Source organism: Lepus europaeus, chromosome 6 (assembly GCF_033115175.1).
Source record: "Lepus europaeus isolate LE1 chromosome 6, mLepTim1.pri, whole genome shotgun sequence".
In the NCBI taxonomy this organism is placed as follows: domain Eukaryota; kingdom Metazoa; phylum Chordata; class Mammalia; order Lagomorpha; family Leporidae; genus Lepus; species Lepus europaeus.
Window position 1 is genome coordinate 125,900,044 of NC_084832.1, and position 16,659 is coordinate 125,916,702.

The following is a 16,659-nucleotide window of genomic DNA, read 5'->3' on the forward strand; positions in this document are numbered from 1 at the left end:
GACTAGAACCGTTGCCCATATGGGATGCCGGCACTTCAGGCCAGGGCGTTAACCCATTGCACCACAGCGCCAGCCCCCTAAGTGGCCTTTTAATCACTGTACAAACACTGATCCCATTTATCTCATCATATTTAACTATTACTTCACTGGATTTGCCTGCTTCAACTTATTGAAGTTACATATAAGATGAAAAATAATCAAAGGGAAATAAATATAAGAAAAAGCTTTAAACAGTTACACTTTAAAATTATAAAAATAAGGCATTTGGATCTGACTAAAGAGCCCATGAGAGTATTTTAGGCATGGAAAGCCAAGACACTCTGGCAAAAAAACAAACAAACAAACAAACAAAAAAAAAACAACCTAAATGAAAGATCTCTGTGAGTGAGATCCCAGTGGAAAGAACAGGCCATCAAAGAAGGAGGTACCTTTTTCTGAAGGGAGGAGAGAACTTCCACTTTGACTATGACCTTGTCTAAATAAGATCAGAGTCGGCGAACTCAAAAGGCTTCCATAGCCTTGGCAACTCATGACAAGAGCCTAGGGTGATTACTGATCCCATAAACAAGAGTGTCAATTTGTTAAGTCAACAACAGGAGTCACTGTGCACTTACTCCTCATGTAGGATCTCTGTCCTTAATGTGTTGTACAATGTGAATTAATGCTATAAGTAGTACTGAAACTGTACTTTACACTTTGTGTTTCTGTGTGGGTGCAAACTGTTGAAATCTTAATATATACTAAATTGATCTTCTGTATATAAAGAGAATTGAAAATGAATCTTGATGTGAATGGAATGGGAGAGGGAGCGGAAGATGGGAGAGGGAGCGGGTGGGTGGGAAGTTATGGGGGGGCGGAAAGCCACTGTAATCCAAAAGCTGTACTTTGGAAATTCATATTTGTTAAATAAGTTAAAAAATAAATAAAATGATAAAAATCAGTGTATGTATAAATATTTGCATCAGTATTGAATGTGTTCATTCTTTTTTCAGGCCATTATTCCCTAATTGATACAACTACTATTTCCATTGCATTAGGTATTATAAGTAATCTAGGTTAGGTATGCTTTAAAGTATACTGAGGATGTGTGTAGGTTATACACAGATAGTGTGCTATTTTGTATAAGGGACTTAACATCTATGGCTTGTCCTGTCTGTTAGGGTCTTAGACCCAATTCCCTTCTAACAGTGAGAGCTGTGTTTCACCTGAATTGTCATGCTAATGGTGTCAGATAGTGCTGTCTAATGAGAGTGGGTATCTGTTTCAATACAATCTGAATTTGTATCTATGGCAGTTCTTTAAAACACCTGTAAGTGCTTGCCTTGGGTTTCTCTGGAATAGGTTCTTACTGGATTTATCTATATGTATTTTTTGATGTTTTTGTTGCCACTTTAGAATGACTTTGCATCTCATTTTTCTTTATTAACATTCTGAATTTTGGGCTTAGATTCATGGGGGTTGGTTATTTGAGAGGTTTTTTTGGGGAGGTGATTGTGGGTAATCAGTGATTTGGGGAATAAGTGATTCTTAGTGTCTATAGAATGATCATTAATTATTGGTAATAGATTTTGTATTGTGGTGAATTGCAATGTAAAATTCTCTCTCCTAACAATGTTCCAGTGCAGCGTATAGTATTGTTACCCCACGTGCATTGTTCTGTGGCAGATCCCTAGGTCTCCCTTCATTCATCCTGCCTCTGAGTGTGTCAGTCCAGAGCTCTGGTCTCCCTCTCCTACTCACCCCTGGCAGTCACTGATGTCTTTGCTGTTTGTGGGAGTTTGAGGACTTTAGATTCCTTGTGTAGTGGAATCATGTGGTATAACGTGATATAAGTATACTTTGAAAATTTCACGGACAAATTGTAGTGTTTATTTGGGTGCAGTAAATGTTTTAAATCCGTGCTTAGTTATCTCATCATAAACATTTTTCTTAAACTTCGTGAAAACCATTCTTGTGTTTTTGTGATAAGTTTGTTTCACTCAGTGTAATATCCCCAAGGTTCTTCCATCTCTGAGTCCGTACTGTGAGGTTTTTTCTTGTTTCTGGGCTGACTGATGTTCCATTGCATGTGTGTCCCCGTGTCGTGTCTCCGTTCAGCCGTTGACGCACGTGGAAGTTGTTTCTACCCCTTCCTGTTGCTGCTGATGGGTCTGTGAACACAGCGGTGCAGATACCTTTTCTGGATTCTGTTGTTGGTGCCTTCAGATATATACCCAGGAGTGGGATTGCTGGGTCATGAGGTAGTTCTGTTTTCAGTGTTATTAGGATCTACCATATTGTTTTCCAAAGTGATTGCAGCAACATATCAAAAGGGTTTCAAATTTTTTTCACATCCTCATTACCACTTTTTTTCGTAGTAGCCATCCTGACAGATGCGAGGTGATATGTCATTGTGACACAAATATTCTCAAAATGTCAATTTTCTTAGCAGATTTTGCAGTTTGTATTATCTTTGCATTCCTATAATAAATCCCACCAAATCCTAATAAAAATGCAAATTATAACTATATAAGGATTTCATTTTTTTTTTTTTTTGCATTGAAGTAAACTTTGCTTTTAATGCAATTTTGCATGAAGTTTTTGAAGTGGCCTTGTATGCTGGTTGTTTGCCATTCTGGTTTATTTTCTTCGTTTAAAGATTTTTTGTATTATTCCTAAGTGAGTTCTTTTAGGAGAGTGTGTGAGTCTGTGTGTGTCCTCTTTTGTCAGATTCTGATGTTCATGTGCGATGCTGGACTCATAAATACTTAGAAGCTACAGGCATGTAAAACGTGCGGCTGTTGGAGAAGCCACAGGCATGAGAAACGTGCGGCTGTTGGAGAAGCCACAGGCATGTAAAACGTGCGGCTGTTGGAGAAGCCACAGGCATGTAAAACGTGCGGCTGTTGGAGAAGCCACAGGCATGTAAAACGTGCGGCTGTTGGAGAAGCCACAGGCATGAAAAACGTGCGGCTGTTGGAGAAGCCACAGGCATGTGAAACGTGCGGCTGTTGGAGAAGCCACAGGCATGTGAAACGTGCGGCTGTTGGAGAAGCCACAGGCATGAGAAACGTGCGGCTGTTGGAGAAGCCACAGGCATGAGAAACGTGCGGCTGTTGGAGAAGCCACAGGCATGAGAAACGTGCGGCTGTTGGAGAAGCTACAGGCATGAAAAACGTGCGGCTGGCAGAGCCAAGATGGCGGATAGTGAGGACGTGCGCCTTAGTTTGGGAAAATAAAATTTCATAAAACTGGAATTACTGTAGTCTCAGGAAAAGACTCAAGAAAAAAACTGCAGAGGCAACGCTTCCGGATCTTGTGGACGTGACACAGAGGACTTACAGGGAGCCCATCGCGTGGAAAACCAACCGAGACGAGCCAAGCGGCAGGAGACGAGCCAGAGCCACAGAATCTCGCCAGCGCAGGAACAGAGGAGGGTAAGACAAAGAACTCAGAAACCCAAGACATTGGTGGGGGGGAACAGAGGCCTCTCCCTTCACTCACCAAGCAAAACAAAGACCACCGTGATTTTACATATGTAAAGCTCAGCCAAACTCAGTAACTTTAGTGAAACTGGAGAACACATTGAGGGCTGCATAAACTCTGTGTGTGGTCCCAGGGGTAGATCAAACGAATACTCAAAGAGGCCAGAGTTCAACTACCCTCAACTCCACTCCCAACTGAGTAAAAAAAAAAAAAAAAAAAAAAGAAAGCGAGCCAGCAAGGAGCAAGTGAGTGAGCAATCTGGGATGCTCTTTGCACAGCCTGGCCACACCCATCACAGCCCCTAAGCCTCCAACAAAGCAGACAGCCCACTTAGAGGCATAGTATAACGAGAAAAAAAAAACACCACAGCAAAAACAAACAAACAAACAAAAAACCACACACACACAAAAAAAACACCATAAATTATCTCCAACATGCCAAACAACAAACATAGAAGCCGAGGTAACAAGAGCAAGGAAGACACTATGACGCCCCCAAGTGAACAAGGCACACCAATGCAAGATTATGAAGATGAAGAGATAGAGGAAATGCAAGAAGCAGATCTCAAAAAATTGATAAGAACATTAAGAAGTTCTCAAAAACAAATTCTTGAACTACAGAAATCCTTAATGGACAAGATAGAAAATCTCTCTCGTGAAAATGAAATATTAAGGAGGAATCAAAATGAAATGAAACAACTAGTAGAACAGGAAACTGAGATAGTGACAAAAAACCACAATGAAATGAAGAACTCAATAGATCAAATGGCAAACACATTAGAGAGCCTTAAAAACAGAATGGGTGAAGCAGAAGAGAGAATATCGGAATTAGAAGACAGAGAACAGGAAAGGAAACAATCAAATCAAAGAAAAGAAGAAGAAATCAGAAATCTAAAAAATACTGTCAGGAATCTACAGGATACTATTAAAAAACCCAACATTCGGGTTCCAGGAGTTCATGAAGGCATGGAAAGGGAGAAAGGATTAGAAGGCCTTTTTAGTGAGATACTAGCAGAAAATTTCCCAGGTTTGGAGAAGGACAGAGACATCCTAGTACAGGAAGCTCATAGAACCCCTAATAAACATGACCAAAAGAGATCCTCACACGACACGTTGTAATCAAACTCACCACAGTGAAACACAAAGAAAAGATCCTAAAATGTGCAAGAGAGAAATGCCAGATTACTCTCAGAGGATCTCCAATTAGACTTACAGCTGACTTCTCATCAGAAACCCTACAAGCCAGGAGAGAATGGCGAGATATAGCCCAGGTACTAAGAGAGAAAAATTGCCAGCCCAGAATATTATATCCTGCAAAGCTCTCATTTGTGAATGAAGGTGAAATAAAGACCTTTCACAGCAAACAGAAATTGAAAGAATTTGTTGCCACTCGTCCAGCCCTGCAAAAGATGCTTAAAGATGTATTACATACAGAAACACAGAAACATGGTCACCAATATGAAAGAAGGTAAAGGAAGGAAACCTCACAGCAAAAGATCACAGGAATCTCAAACCAGATATTAGAAAATATCTTTGGCAAATGGCAGGGCAAAGTTACTCCTTCTCAATAGTCACATTAAATGTTAATGGCTTGAAATGTCCAGTTAAAAGACACCGATTGGCTGATTGGGTTAAGGAACAAAACCCATCTTTTTGCTGCTTACAAGAAACTGATCTTTCCAACAATGATCCATACAGACTGAAAGTGAAAGGCTGGAAAAAGATATACCATGCCAACAGAAATGAAAAAAGAGCGGGCGTAGCCATCTTAATATCGGACAACATAAACTTTACCACAAAAACTGTCAGGAGAGACAAAGAGGGGCACTATTTAATGATTAAGGGATCCATTCAACAGGAAGACATAACGATTATCAATGTATATGCACCAAATCACAGGGCACCAGCTTATTTAAAAGACTTGTTAAGGGACTTAAAGGGAGACTTAGACCCCAATACAATAGTACTGGGGGACTTCAATACTCCACTCTCAGAGATAGACAGATCAACAGGACAGAAGATCAACAAGGAGACAGCAGATTTAAATGACACTATAGCCCAAATGGATCTAACAGATATCTACAGAACATTTCATCCTACATCTAAGGACTTTACATTCTTCTCAGCAGTACATGGAACCTTCTCTAGGATTGACCACATACTAGGCCATAAAGCAAGTCTCAGCAAATTCAAGAGAATTAGAATCATACCATGCAACTTCTCAGACCACAAAGGAATGAAATTGGAAATTAGCAACTCGGGAATCCCCAGAGCACGTGCAAACACATGGAGATTGAACAACATGCTCCTGAATGAACAATGGGTCATAGAAGAAATTAAAAGAGAAATCAAAAATTTTCTGGAAGTAAATGAGGATAACAGCAAAACATACCAAAACCTATGGGATACAACAAAAGCAGTGTTAAGAGGAAAGTTTATATCAATAGGTGCCTACATCAAGAAATTGGAGAGGCACCAAATAGATGAGCTTTCAAGTCATCTCAAGGATCTAGAAAATCTGCAGCAAACCAAACCCAAACCCAGTAGGAGAAGGGAAATAATTAAAATCAAAGAAGAAATCAACAGGATTGAATCCAAAAAAACATTACAAAAAATCAGCCAAACGAGGAGCTGGCTTTTTGAAAAAATAAACAAAATTGACACCCCATTGGCCCAACTAACTAAAAAAAGAAGAGAAAAGACCCAAATCAATAGGATCAGTGATGAAAAAGGAAACATAACAACAGACACCACAGAAATAAAAAGAATCATCAGAAATTACTACAAGGACTTGTATGCCAGCAAACAGGGAAATCTATCAGAAATGGACAGATTCTTGGACACATACAACCTACCTAAATTGAGCCAGGAAGACATAGAAAACCTAAACAGACCCATAACTGACACAGAAATTGAAACAGTAATAAAGGCCCTCCCAACAAAGAAAAGCCCAGGACTAGATGGATTCACTGCTGAGTTCTACCAGACATTTAGAGAAGAACTAACTCCAATTCTTCTCAAACTATTCAGAACAATCGAAAAAGAGGGAATCCTCCCAAATTCTTTCTACGAAGCCAGCATCACCTTAATTCCTAAGCTGGAAAAAGATGCAGCATTGAAAGAGAATTACAGACCAATATCCCTGATGAACATAGACGCAAAAATCCTCAATAAAATTCTGGCCAATAGAATGCAACAACACATCAGAAAGATCATCCACCCAGACCAAGTGGGATTTATCCCTGGTATGCAGGGATGGTTCAACGTCCGCAAAACAATCAACGTAATACACTACATTAACAGGCTGCAGAAGAAAAACCATATGATTCTCTCAATAGACGCAGAGAAAGCATTTGATAAAATACAATACCCTTTCATGGTGAGAACTCTAAGCAAACTGGGTATGGAAGGAACATTCCTCAATACAATCAAAGCAATATATGAAAAACCCACGGCCAACATCCTATTGAATGGGGAAAAGTTGGAAGCATTTCCGCTAAGATCTGGTACCAGACAGGGATGCCCACTCTCACCACTGCTATTCAATATAGTCCTGGAAGTTTTAGCCAGAGCTATTAGGCAAGAAAAAGAAATTAAAGGGATACTAATCGGGAAGGAAGAACTCAAACTATCCCTCTTTGCAGATGATATGATTCTTTATTTAGGGGACCCAAAGAACTCTACTAAGAGACTACTGGAACTCATCGAAGAGTTTGGCAAAGTAGCAGGATATAAAATCAATCCACAAAAATCAAGAGCCTTTGTATACACAGGCAATGCCACGGCTGAGGAAGAACTTCTAAGATCAATCCCATTCACAATAGCTACAAAAACAATCAAATACCTTGGAATAAAGTTAACCAAGGACGTTAAAGATCTCTATGATGAAAACTACAAAACCTTAAAGAAAGAAATAGAAGAGGATACCAAAAAATGGAGAAATCTTCCATGCTCATGGATTGGAAGAATCAATATCATCAAAATGTCTATTCTCCCAAAAGCAATTTATACATTCAATGCAATACCAATCAAGATACCGAAGACCTTCTTCTCAGATCTGGAAAAAATAATGCTGAAATTCATATGGAGACACAGAAGACCTCGAATAGCCAAAGCAATCTTGTACAACAAAAACAAAGCCGGAGGCATCACAATCCCAGATTTCAGGGCATTCTACAGGGCAGTTGTTATCAAAACAGCATGGTACTGGTACAGAAACAGATGGATAGACCAATGGAACAGAATAGAAACACCAGAAATCAATCCAAACATCTACAGCCAACTTATATTTGATCAAAGATCCAAAACTAATCCCTGGAATAAGGACAGTCTATTCAATAAATGGTGCTGGGAAAATTGGATTTCCATGTGCAGAAGCTTGAAGCAAGACCCATACCTTTCACCTTACACAAAAATTCACTCAACATGGATTAAAGACTTAAATCTACGACCCGAAACCATCAAATTATTAGAGAGCATTGGAGAAACTCTGCAAGATATAGGTACAGGCAAAGAGTTCTTGGAAAAGACCCCAGGAGCACAGGCAGTCAAAACCAAAATTAACATTTGGGATTGCATCAAATTGAGAAGTTTCTGTACTTCAAAAGAAACAGTCAGGAAAGTGAAGAGGCAACCGACAGAATGGGAAAAAATATTTGCAAACTATGCTACAGATAAAGGATTGATAACCAGAATTTACAAAGAAATCAAGAAAATCCACAACAACAAAACAAACAACCCACTTAAGAGATGGGCCAAGGACCTCAATAGACATTTTTCAAAAGAGGAAATCCAAATGGCCAACAGACACATGAAAAAATGTTCAAGATCACTAGCAATCAGAGAAATGCAAATCAAAACCACAATGAGGTTTCACCTCACCCCGGTGAGAATGGCTCACATCCAGAAATCTACCAACAATAGATGCTGGAGAGGATGTGGGGAAAAAGGGACACTAACCCACTGTTGGTGGGAATGCAAACTGGTTAAGCCACTATGGAAGTCAGTCTGGAGATTCCTCAGAAACCTGAACATAACCCTACCATACAACCCAGCCATCCCACTCCTTGGAATTTACCCAAAGGAAATTAATTTGGCTAATAAAAAAGCCATCTGCACATTAATGTTTATTGCAGCCCAATTCACAATAGCTAAGACCTGGAACCAACCCAAATGCCCATCAACAGTAGACTGGATAAAGAAATTATGGGACATGTACTCCATAGAATACTATACAGCAGTAAGGAACAATGAAACCCAGTCATTTGCAACAAGATGGAGGGATCTGGAAAACATCATGCTGAGTGAATTAAGCCAGTCCCAAAGAGAAAAATATCATTTGTTCTCCCTGATCGGCGACAACTGAGCACCAAAGGGGAAACCTGTTGAAGTGAAATGGACACTGTAAGAAACAATGACCTGATCAGCTTTTGTCTTGACTCTAGATGTACAATGTAATACTTTATCCTTTTTAGTATTTGTTGTTATTGTTGTTGTTCTAGTACTAGTGGTTGAACTCTGTAATTAACACACAATTATTCTTAGGTGTTTAAATTTTAACTGAAAAGTGATCCCTGTTAAATTTCAGAGTGGAAAAAGAGAGGAAGGAGATGCACAGTTTGGGACATGCACAATCAGTCTTGCCCCAAATGGTGGAGTTAGAAATCTGCCAGGGGGATTCCAATACAATCCCATCAAGGTGGCATGTACCAATGCCATCTCACTAGTCCAAGTGATCAATTTCAGCCCACAATTGATGGCTCTGATAGGTCTAAGAGTCAAAGGGATCACACAAACAAGACAAGTGTCTGCTAATACTAACTGATAGAATCAAAAAGGGAGAGAAAGATCCAGCATGGGAAGTGGGATACACAGCAGACTCATAGAATGGCAGATGTCCTAAACAACACTCTGGCCTCAGAATCAGCCCTTAAGGCATTCGGATCTGGCTGAAGAGCCCATGAGAGTATTGTAGGCATGGAAAGCCAAGATACCATGGAAAAGAAAAAAAGAAGAAGACCTAAATGAAAGATCTCTGTGAGTGAGATCCCAGTGGAAAGAACGGGACCATCAAAGAAGGAGGTACCTTTCTCTGAAGGGAGGAGAGAACTTCCACTTTGACTGTGACCCTATCGGAATAAGATCAAAGTCAGCGAACCCTAAAGGCTTCCATAGCCCTGGCAACTCATGACTAGAGCCTAGGGAGATTACTGACGCCATGAACAGGAGTGTCAAATTGTTAAGTCAGCAACAGGAGTCACTGTGTACTTACATCCCATGTGGGATCTGTCCTTAATGTGTTGTCTAATGTGAAATGATGCTATAACTAGTACTGAAACAGTATTTTTACACTTTGTGTTTCTGCGTGGGTACAAACTGATGAGATCTTTACTAATTACATACTGAATCGATCTTCTGTATATAAAGATAATTGGAAATGAAAAAAAAAACCTGGTGTTAAATTGGAAATGGCATAGAAAATTAATTTTTTAAAAAAAATTATGTAGGATCTCTGCCTTTAATGTGCTGTACACTCTTATTTAATGCTATAACTAGTACTCCAACAGTATTTTTTTTTTCACTTTGTGTTGCTATATGGGGGCAAACTGTTGAAATCGTTACCTAATTTATACCAAACTGATCTTTTGTATATAAAGAGAATTGAAAATGAGTCATGATGTGATTGGAAGGGGAGAGGGAGCGGGAAAGGGGAGGGTTGTGGGTGGGAGGGAAGTTTTGGGAGGGGGAAGCCATTGTAACCCATGAGCTGTACTTTGGAAATTTATATTCATTAAATAAAAGTTTAATAAAAAAAATAATAAAAAAAAGAATAATCCTAGAGAACTGAAGTACCAGAAAAAAAAAAAAAAAAAGAAAAAGAAAAATGTGCAGCTGTTGGAGAAGCTACAGGCATGTGAAACGTGTGGCTGTTTGAAGGTTTCCTTGAAGTTTGCGTCTCTCGCCTCGCACTCATCCCAGTTTGGCTGCTCCGTTGCAGACTGTTTTCGCGTTATGCCGGGATTGTACAGTTTTTGCCTTCAGTTTGTCCCACCTTCAGTCTGACCTTACCTGGATACCTTTGTGGACAACCTGAAAGGCAATGCCTTTAGTATTTAGCTATTTCTTTACACATTCTTGCCCCTGTAAGTCACATGCTAATTTTTGTCTTCTCTGGGAAAAAACCTAGTCTGTAGAGCTTGTGTTTCTCTTGCTCTCCACCATCCCCTGTCTCTGGAGCTCATCACACTTGGCTCCCTGCTCCTTCTGTAGCTTCTCTCATTTATGACTCTTTAGAGTTGACACCTTTCTGCATTAGAAGATTGTGAACATGTTCAGGTTTGTGGCGGTGTATCCTGATAACGATTTCCTTGCACGAAGCAGTCAGTGCAGTGTTGAGTTGAGCTTAATCTTTCAGGGACGTAGCCTCCTGCACCATCAGCAGACCCCTACCCGACGTTTAGCTTCCGCAGTGGTGACTGGGTTTCCGGTACTGGGACTTGTTGAGCCTTGTTATGGAGAAATGCTCTTAGTTTCTATTATGAGGACTCATTTCTTGCCCTTTCTGTTCCTGTGCTCTGGAGTTGCTGTCAGAGAGACTCTGCTCTGTAGAGATATGGAGCCCTAGAATGGAGAAGTAACGGACTCGGAGTGCAGTCTGCTGGCCCGCTGAGCGAGCTGCTGCACGGGGCCTCAGCCTTGACCGGAGGCTTGAGCAGACCGCTCCTGCTTCGTACCTCGCAGGAGGGCTTACAGGTCCGTATGTGTCGATGGGCCCCATCCGGTTCTCTTCGGATTTTCTTGCTGTGGGGCTGAAGTTCATAAACAAGGGGGCAGGAGTGCTGGTAGGGACTGTGGTGTTTATGCATGGTGGGGAGTCATGACCTACTTCCCAGGCCCATTTTGAAGCTCTGTTTGTAATCATAAGAAAGCATGTCAAGCAGAAAATGAAAGGATATTATCTCGGAGGCTTGGAAGAGGTTTTTTCCCAAACAGTTTTGATTGCACAGCAAAGTTTCATTTACTAGGTTTGCAGATACCCGGTGCCGTGGGGCTTAATAAACTTAGTTTATTCCTCCCTTCTGCAAGTTAACGCTTTATTTGTTAATGAAAAATGATTCACATATTGCAGAAATCAAGCCAGTTTATTTCTATTTTGCTTTCTTTCCTGTATCTTTTTTAAAGATTAGAATAAACCCATATAACCTGCAGAAATGCAGGTTGCCACGGATCTGAAGGCTCAGCTGATTTTTGCACGTTTTCCAATGCTGTGATTGACTAAGCTTGTATTAGTGAAATTGGACATGACCCCCTAAAATTTACACAAAAATGTGGCCCCTTACCCAGAAACGCCATCAGGGGTGCCACATATACTACCGGAGTTTGGGGTGCCATACGATTTCACCATATGCTTATTAATAAATCTCCAATATTAATAAGCCCAAGAGGGTTGTTGCCTAATATTTAGAGAAGAATTCTAAATAACAGCACAGATAAACAAGGCAGCATGGTACATTTTAAGCTTTTATTTAGTGAGAAAGATACATAGAAGAGTGAGAACTTTTATTTAAGAGAGAAAGGTAAATCTGGGTTCATACCAAGTACCAGGAACCAGCCACGTGGAGGAGCATCTAGGCCTGGAAGCCTAGGGCACGTGGCGCAGGGCGACAGCAAGCCCCTCCTGGCAAGAGGCCAGGGAAGAAGAGAAGGCGGACATACTGTGTCCCAGACTTTTAACCCACTTCCAAAGGGGAGTGGTTAATTAACCTGATTGGCTGGTGCGCACCAAGGTGCAGCCAGGTAGGGGCAGGAGATCACACAGAGGCATGGCGAAGGTATCAGGTAGGGCGTGAGGTCACACAGGGGCGTGGCGAAGGTATCAGGTAGGGTGTGAGGTCACACAGGGGCGTGGCGATGGTATTGGGTAGGGTGTGAGGTCACACAGGGGCGTGGCGATGGCATCAGGTAGGGCGTGAGGTCACACAGGGGCGTGGCGAAGGCCTGGTCTTCCAGCTCACAGATCTAATCATTTTTAACCTGTATGCCTGCCTCCTGCATGAGCAGCAGATCTCTTCCACTTGCATGTACTTTGTCGAGTATTAACAAGTACCATTAACTCATGAGTTTGCCCTTTGGTTTCAGATCTCGATTCATCAAGTCAGTCTTCCAGTTACTCTCCCAGGCCAACAGACAGTTGTTTCAGTTCCAGTTCGGAGATGGTGAGTTACACAGGTTTTAATTCTTAATATATGCTCATTAATATAGAATTATCTTCTCTCATAGTTTATGAAAAAATAATTGAATCACCATATAATGGAAATTGAAAATTTATGTAAACAAAAATGTAGAAAAAGTTTTATAATATACAAAATAAGCAAAGTGTAAAATTAAACATTCATGATGGGGCCAGCTCTGTGGCCAGCATATGCCTGCAGTGCCAGCATCCCGTGTGGATGTCAGTCTGAGTCCTGGCTGCTCCACTTCCAATCCAGCTCCCTGCTAATGGCCTGGGAAAGCAGTAGAAGATGACCCAAGTGCTTGGGCCTCTGCACCTTTGTGGGAGACTTGGAAGAAGCTCTTGGCTTCGGATTGGCCCAGCTCTCACTGTTGTGGCCATTTGGGGAGTGAACCAATGGATGGAAGACCTCTCTCCATGTCTTTCCCTCTCTATATAACTATGCCTCTCAAGTAAATGAATAAATCTTTTAAAAAAACCATAAATGAGCATCTCATGCCTATTTATGAGGATAATGAATGTGTCTATTGTTACTTGTGAAAGCCCCTTTCATCAAGATATATAAATATATACATGGGTATGTATATGTGGAGTATACAAGGCTACTTCAGAAGGTCCATGGAAAATGTAATCAAAAGCTGTTTCAAAATCTGCATAATTTTTTTTGTAATATTTTGTTTTCATTTTTTAAAAAATGGTTTATTTGTTCATTCTGGAAGTCAGAGTTACAGAGAAAGGGAGCGACAGCAAGCATGAATTCTTGCATCTGCTGGTTCACTCCCCGGATGGCTGCAGGGACCAGCACTGGACCAGGCTGAAGCCAGGAGTTTGTTCTGGGTCTCCCACATGAGTGGCAGGAGCCCAAACACTTGGGGGCATCTTCCACTGCTTTTCCCAGGCACATTAGCAGAGAGCTGGGACAGAAGTGGAGCAGCCAGGACATGAACAGGCACCCGTAGATTTACCTGTTATGCCACAACGCCAGTGTCCATATTACACATTTTATATGAACTTTTTGAAGACCCTATGTGTGAATAGATCTCAGAATTTTTTGCACCAAAATAAACTTACCTTTTAGTTCCATTTTTTAGGAACTTTTTAAAGTGCCCTTGTACATGTCATATATAAAATTCTATGTGTGTGTATAATAGATACTTATTTCTTTTGAAAATGATTTTTTTAAAAAAAGATTTGTTATTTGAAAGGCAGAGTTACAGAGAGGCAGAGAGAGAGAGTGAGGTCTTCCATTCTGCTGGTTTGCTCCCCAGATGGCCACAGCGGCTGGACCTGTGCCAAAGCCAGGAGCCTGGAGCTTTTTTTGGGTTTCCCACGTGGGTGCAGGGCTCAAGCACTTGTGTCATCTTCAGCTGCTTTCCCAGGCCATAGCAGAGAGCTGGATCAGAAGTGGAGCAGCCTGGACTCAAACCAGAGCCTATGTGGGATGCTGGCACTGTAGGTGGCGGCTTTACCTGCTACACCGTAGCTCCGACCCCTAAAAAGGATTTTTAAAAGAACCTGCTCACAGAGTCAGAATTGTGGTATACTGGGGTAAGCTACAGCCTGTACCCATGGGCCCCTGCACCCATGGGCCCTGGAGACCCAGAAGCAGCTCTTGGCTCCTGGCTTCAGCCTCACCCAGCCCTGGCTGTTGCAGCCATTTGGGTAGTGAACCAGCAGATGGAAGACCTCTCTCTCTACCTGCCTCTGTCTTTCAAATAATAATAATAATAATAATAAATGGCTCACAATCACTGAAAGCATAAAATAACCAACAATACATTCAAAAAGAAAGTCTTCAAGGAAATATGAAGATTTTTGTCCTCAATAACATTTCATACTTAGCTTTTTTTGGGTTGCTTTAATTGATGCTGTTTTAATTGGAACCTTACCAGCTTCTTTCAACCTCTGGCATCCGTGCAGTAGTCTAAGTTACTACTTGTTCTTGAACTATTGTAGCTGTTTCCTAAGAGATCTCTAGTTTATTCTTGGCCCACTTTATTCTGTAGTTAGCAACTTTGAAAGTATAAATTGAATTGTTATTCACATGTGTAACTGGTGGATTTTTAAAATATTTTAATTTATTTTTATTTTTTATTTGAGAGATAGAGATATGTAGATACCTAGGTCGTATGCAGTAGTTCACTCCCCAGATGACTGCAATAGCCAGAGCTGGGCCAGGCTGAACCCAGGAGCCAGGAACACTCAGGCCAGATCTCCTCCATCACTGGCAGTGAATCAAACATAGAAGCCATTGTCTGTCTCCCAAGGTGCACGATCACAGGAAAATGGATTGGAAGCAGGGCCATGACTTGAGCCAGGTACCCTGAGATGGTGTGCAGGTGCCCCAAGTGGTATCCTGAGTGCCAGATACCCGCCCCCAGTGGGTTTCTTCCCTAGGCATCTGAACGGCTGTCAGTGACTCCTGGCTGGACTGTGCAGTCTGGCCCTGGCATCTCTCACCCTGACATCATCCTTTCCTTAGCCTGTCGGTCTCTTCTCTGCCGCAGAAGCTGTAGACATTCTGATTCGTTACCCTACCTTTATTCATTCTTTTTTTTTTAAAGATTTTTTTAAATTTTATTTGAGAAGCAGAGTTAGAGAGAGACAGAGAGATCAGTCTTCCATCCACTGCTTCACTTCCCATATTGCTGCAGTGGTCAGGGCTGGGTCCTGTCAAAGCCAGGAGCTTTATCTTTGTTTCCTACATCTTCGTAAGGGCCCAAGGACTTGGGCCATCTTCTGTTGTTTTCCCAGGCACATTAGAAGCAAGCTGGATAAGAAGTGGAGCAGCTGGGACTTGAACCAGCACCTATATGAGATGCTGGAATGGCAGGTGGTGCTTAACCCACCGCGCCACAATGCTATCCTCTCCTGCATTCTTCGTAACTGTGGAAGAGTGCGTTGTGATGATTTCCGCTGTATGTTAGGAGTGTGGGGATTAGATAGCCTGTGATTTCAAGGACTGATAAGAGACAGTATTCCCAGGGATTACTGTTGTTCTTGCTACTTTAGTGTCCATACCCACCTGGTAGGTACAGGAGATTACTGTTTGAGCATTCTTTGATGGTATATCTGCTTTCATCTGTAACATGTGGAAGTCACGTTTGTATTTAGAAAAGTTTGCTAATGTGAAAGTTAAGGGTGTGTGCTTTGAAGTGACTGAATGAACTTGAAGCTTAAACATTATTTACAGAAAAATCATTAAATTTCTTTTAGCCATCTGAAGAGGAAGATCAAATGTTGCAGCAAATTGAGGACTCAAATACGATATCCATCAAACCTAAAGAAACAAGTAATGATTACTGTCCAGAAGAAGTGGTAAAACTCTCAAGAGATCAGGTTGTTAAAGCCAAAGTTGACACACTGAATGAGAATTTTCATCCGTTCTTAGTGAAACATACTGATGGGTTTCTTGCGTCTCGGTGCAGCCCAGCCCCTGTAGTGCTAAGCGTGACCAACGGTAACAGCTTTGTGCAGGTCGCACGATGTGACGCACAGGTGCAGACAGAGAATGACCTTGAACTGCAAGGAAAAGCAGATGCTGCCGTGCAGTGTGATATGGTTTCAGCGTGTGCATGTGGAAGAGCTCCGTCCCCTCTCTGCAGTGCAGACACTAAGGCAGAACCACTGGAGGGCAGGGCATCCTTAATAACAACGAGCGTTTTAAAGTCTCTGCCTGGGCACTAGCATCTCAGCCGACCTTGGAAGACAGTAGTAAATGTTTGGAATTTCACAGACATGAAATATAGCTAAGGATAAAGGGAAATTACTCAGAGACTATATTTATGGTTCATGTCAGTATCAATTTATGCATTTTATTTTTATTGTAGGCATTTCTGTAGTAGCTAGTTTATTTTCAGGTTTTTAGAAAATAGTATATTTGTAACTACTATCTGTAATTCTTGTAGTTTTCATTAAAATAATTCTGTTATTTATGGATTAAAAATTGCTTAATTGCTTCCA

General features: G+C 41.2%; 1 protein-coding gene across 1 annotated transcript in view; it reads left to right on the plus strand.

Annotated features, from left to right (window-relative positions):
- Positions 1–16,383, plus strand: part of REDIC1 (regulator of DNA class I crossover intermediates 1) — a 97,920-nt gene extending 81,537 nt beyond the window's left edge. The window contains 2 exon segments of the mRNA XM_062195236.1: positions 12,603–12,679; positions 15,913–16,383. Of these exon segments, the coding sequence (XP_062051220.1) occupies positions 12,603–12,679; positions 15,913–16,383 (548 nt within the window).
- Positions 16,384–16,659: the final 276 nt, after the last annotated feature.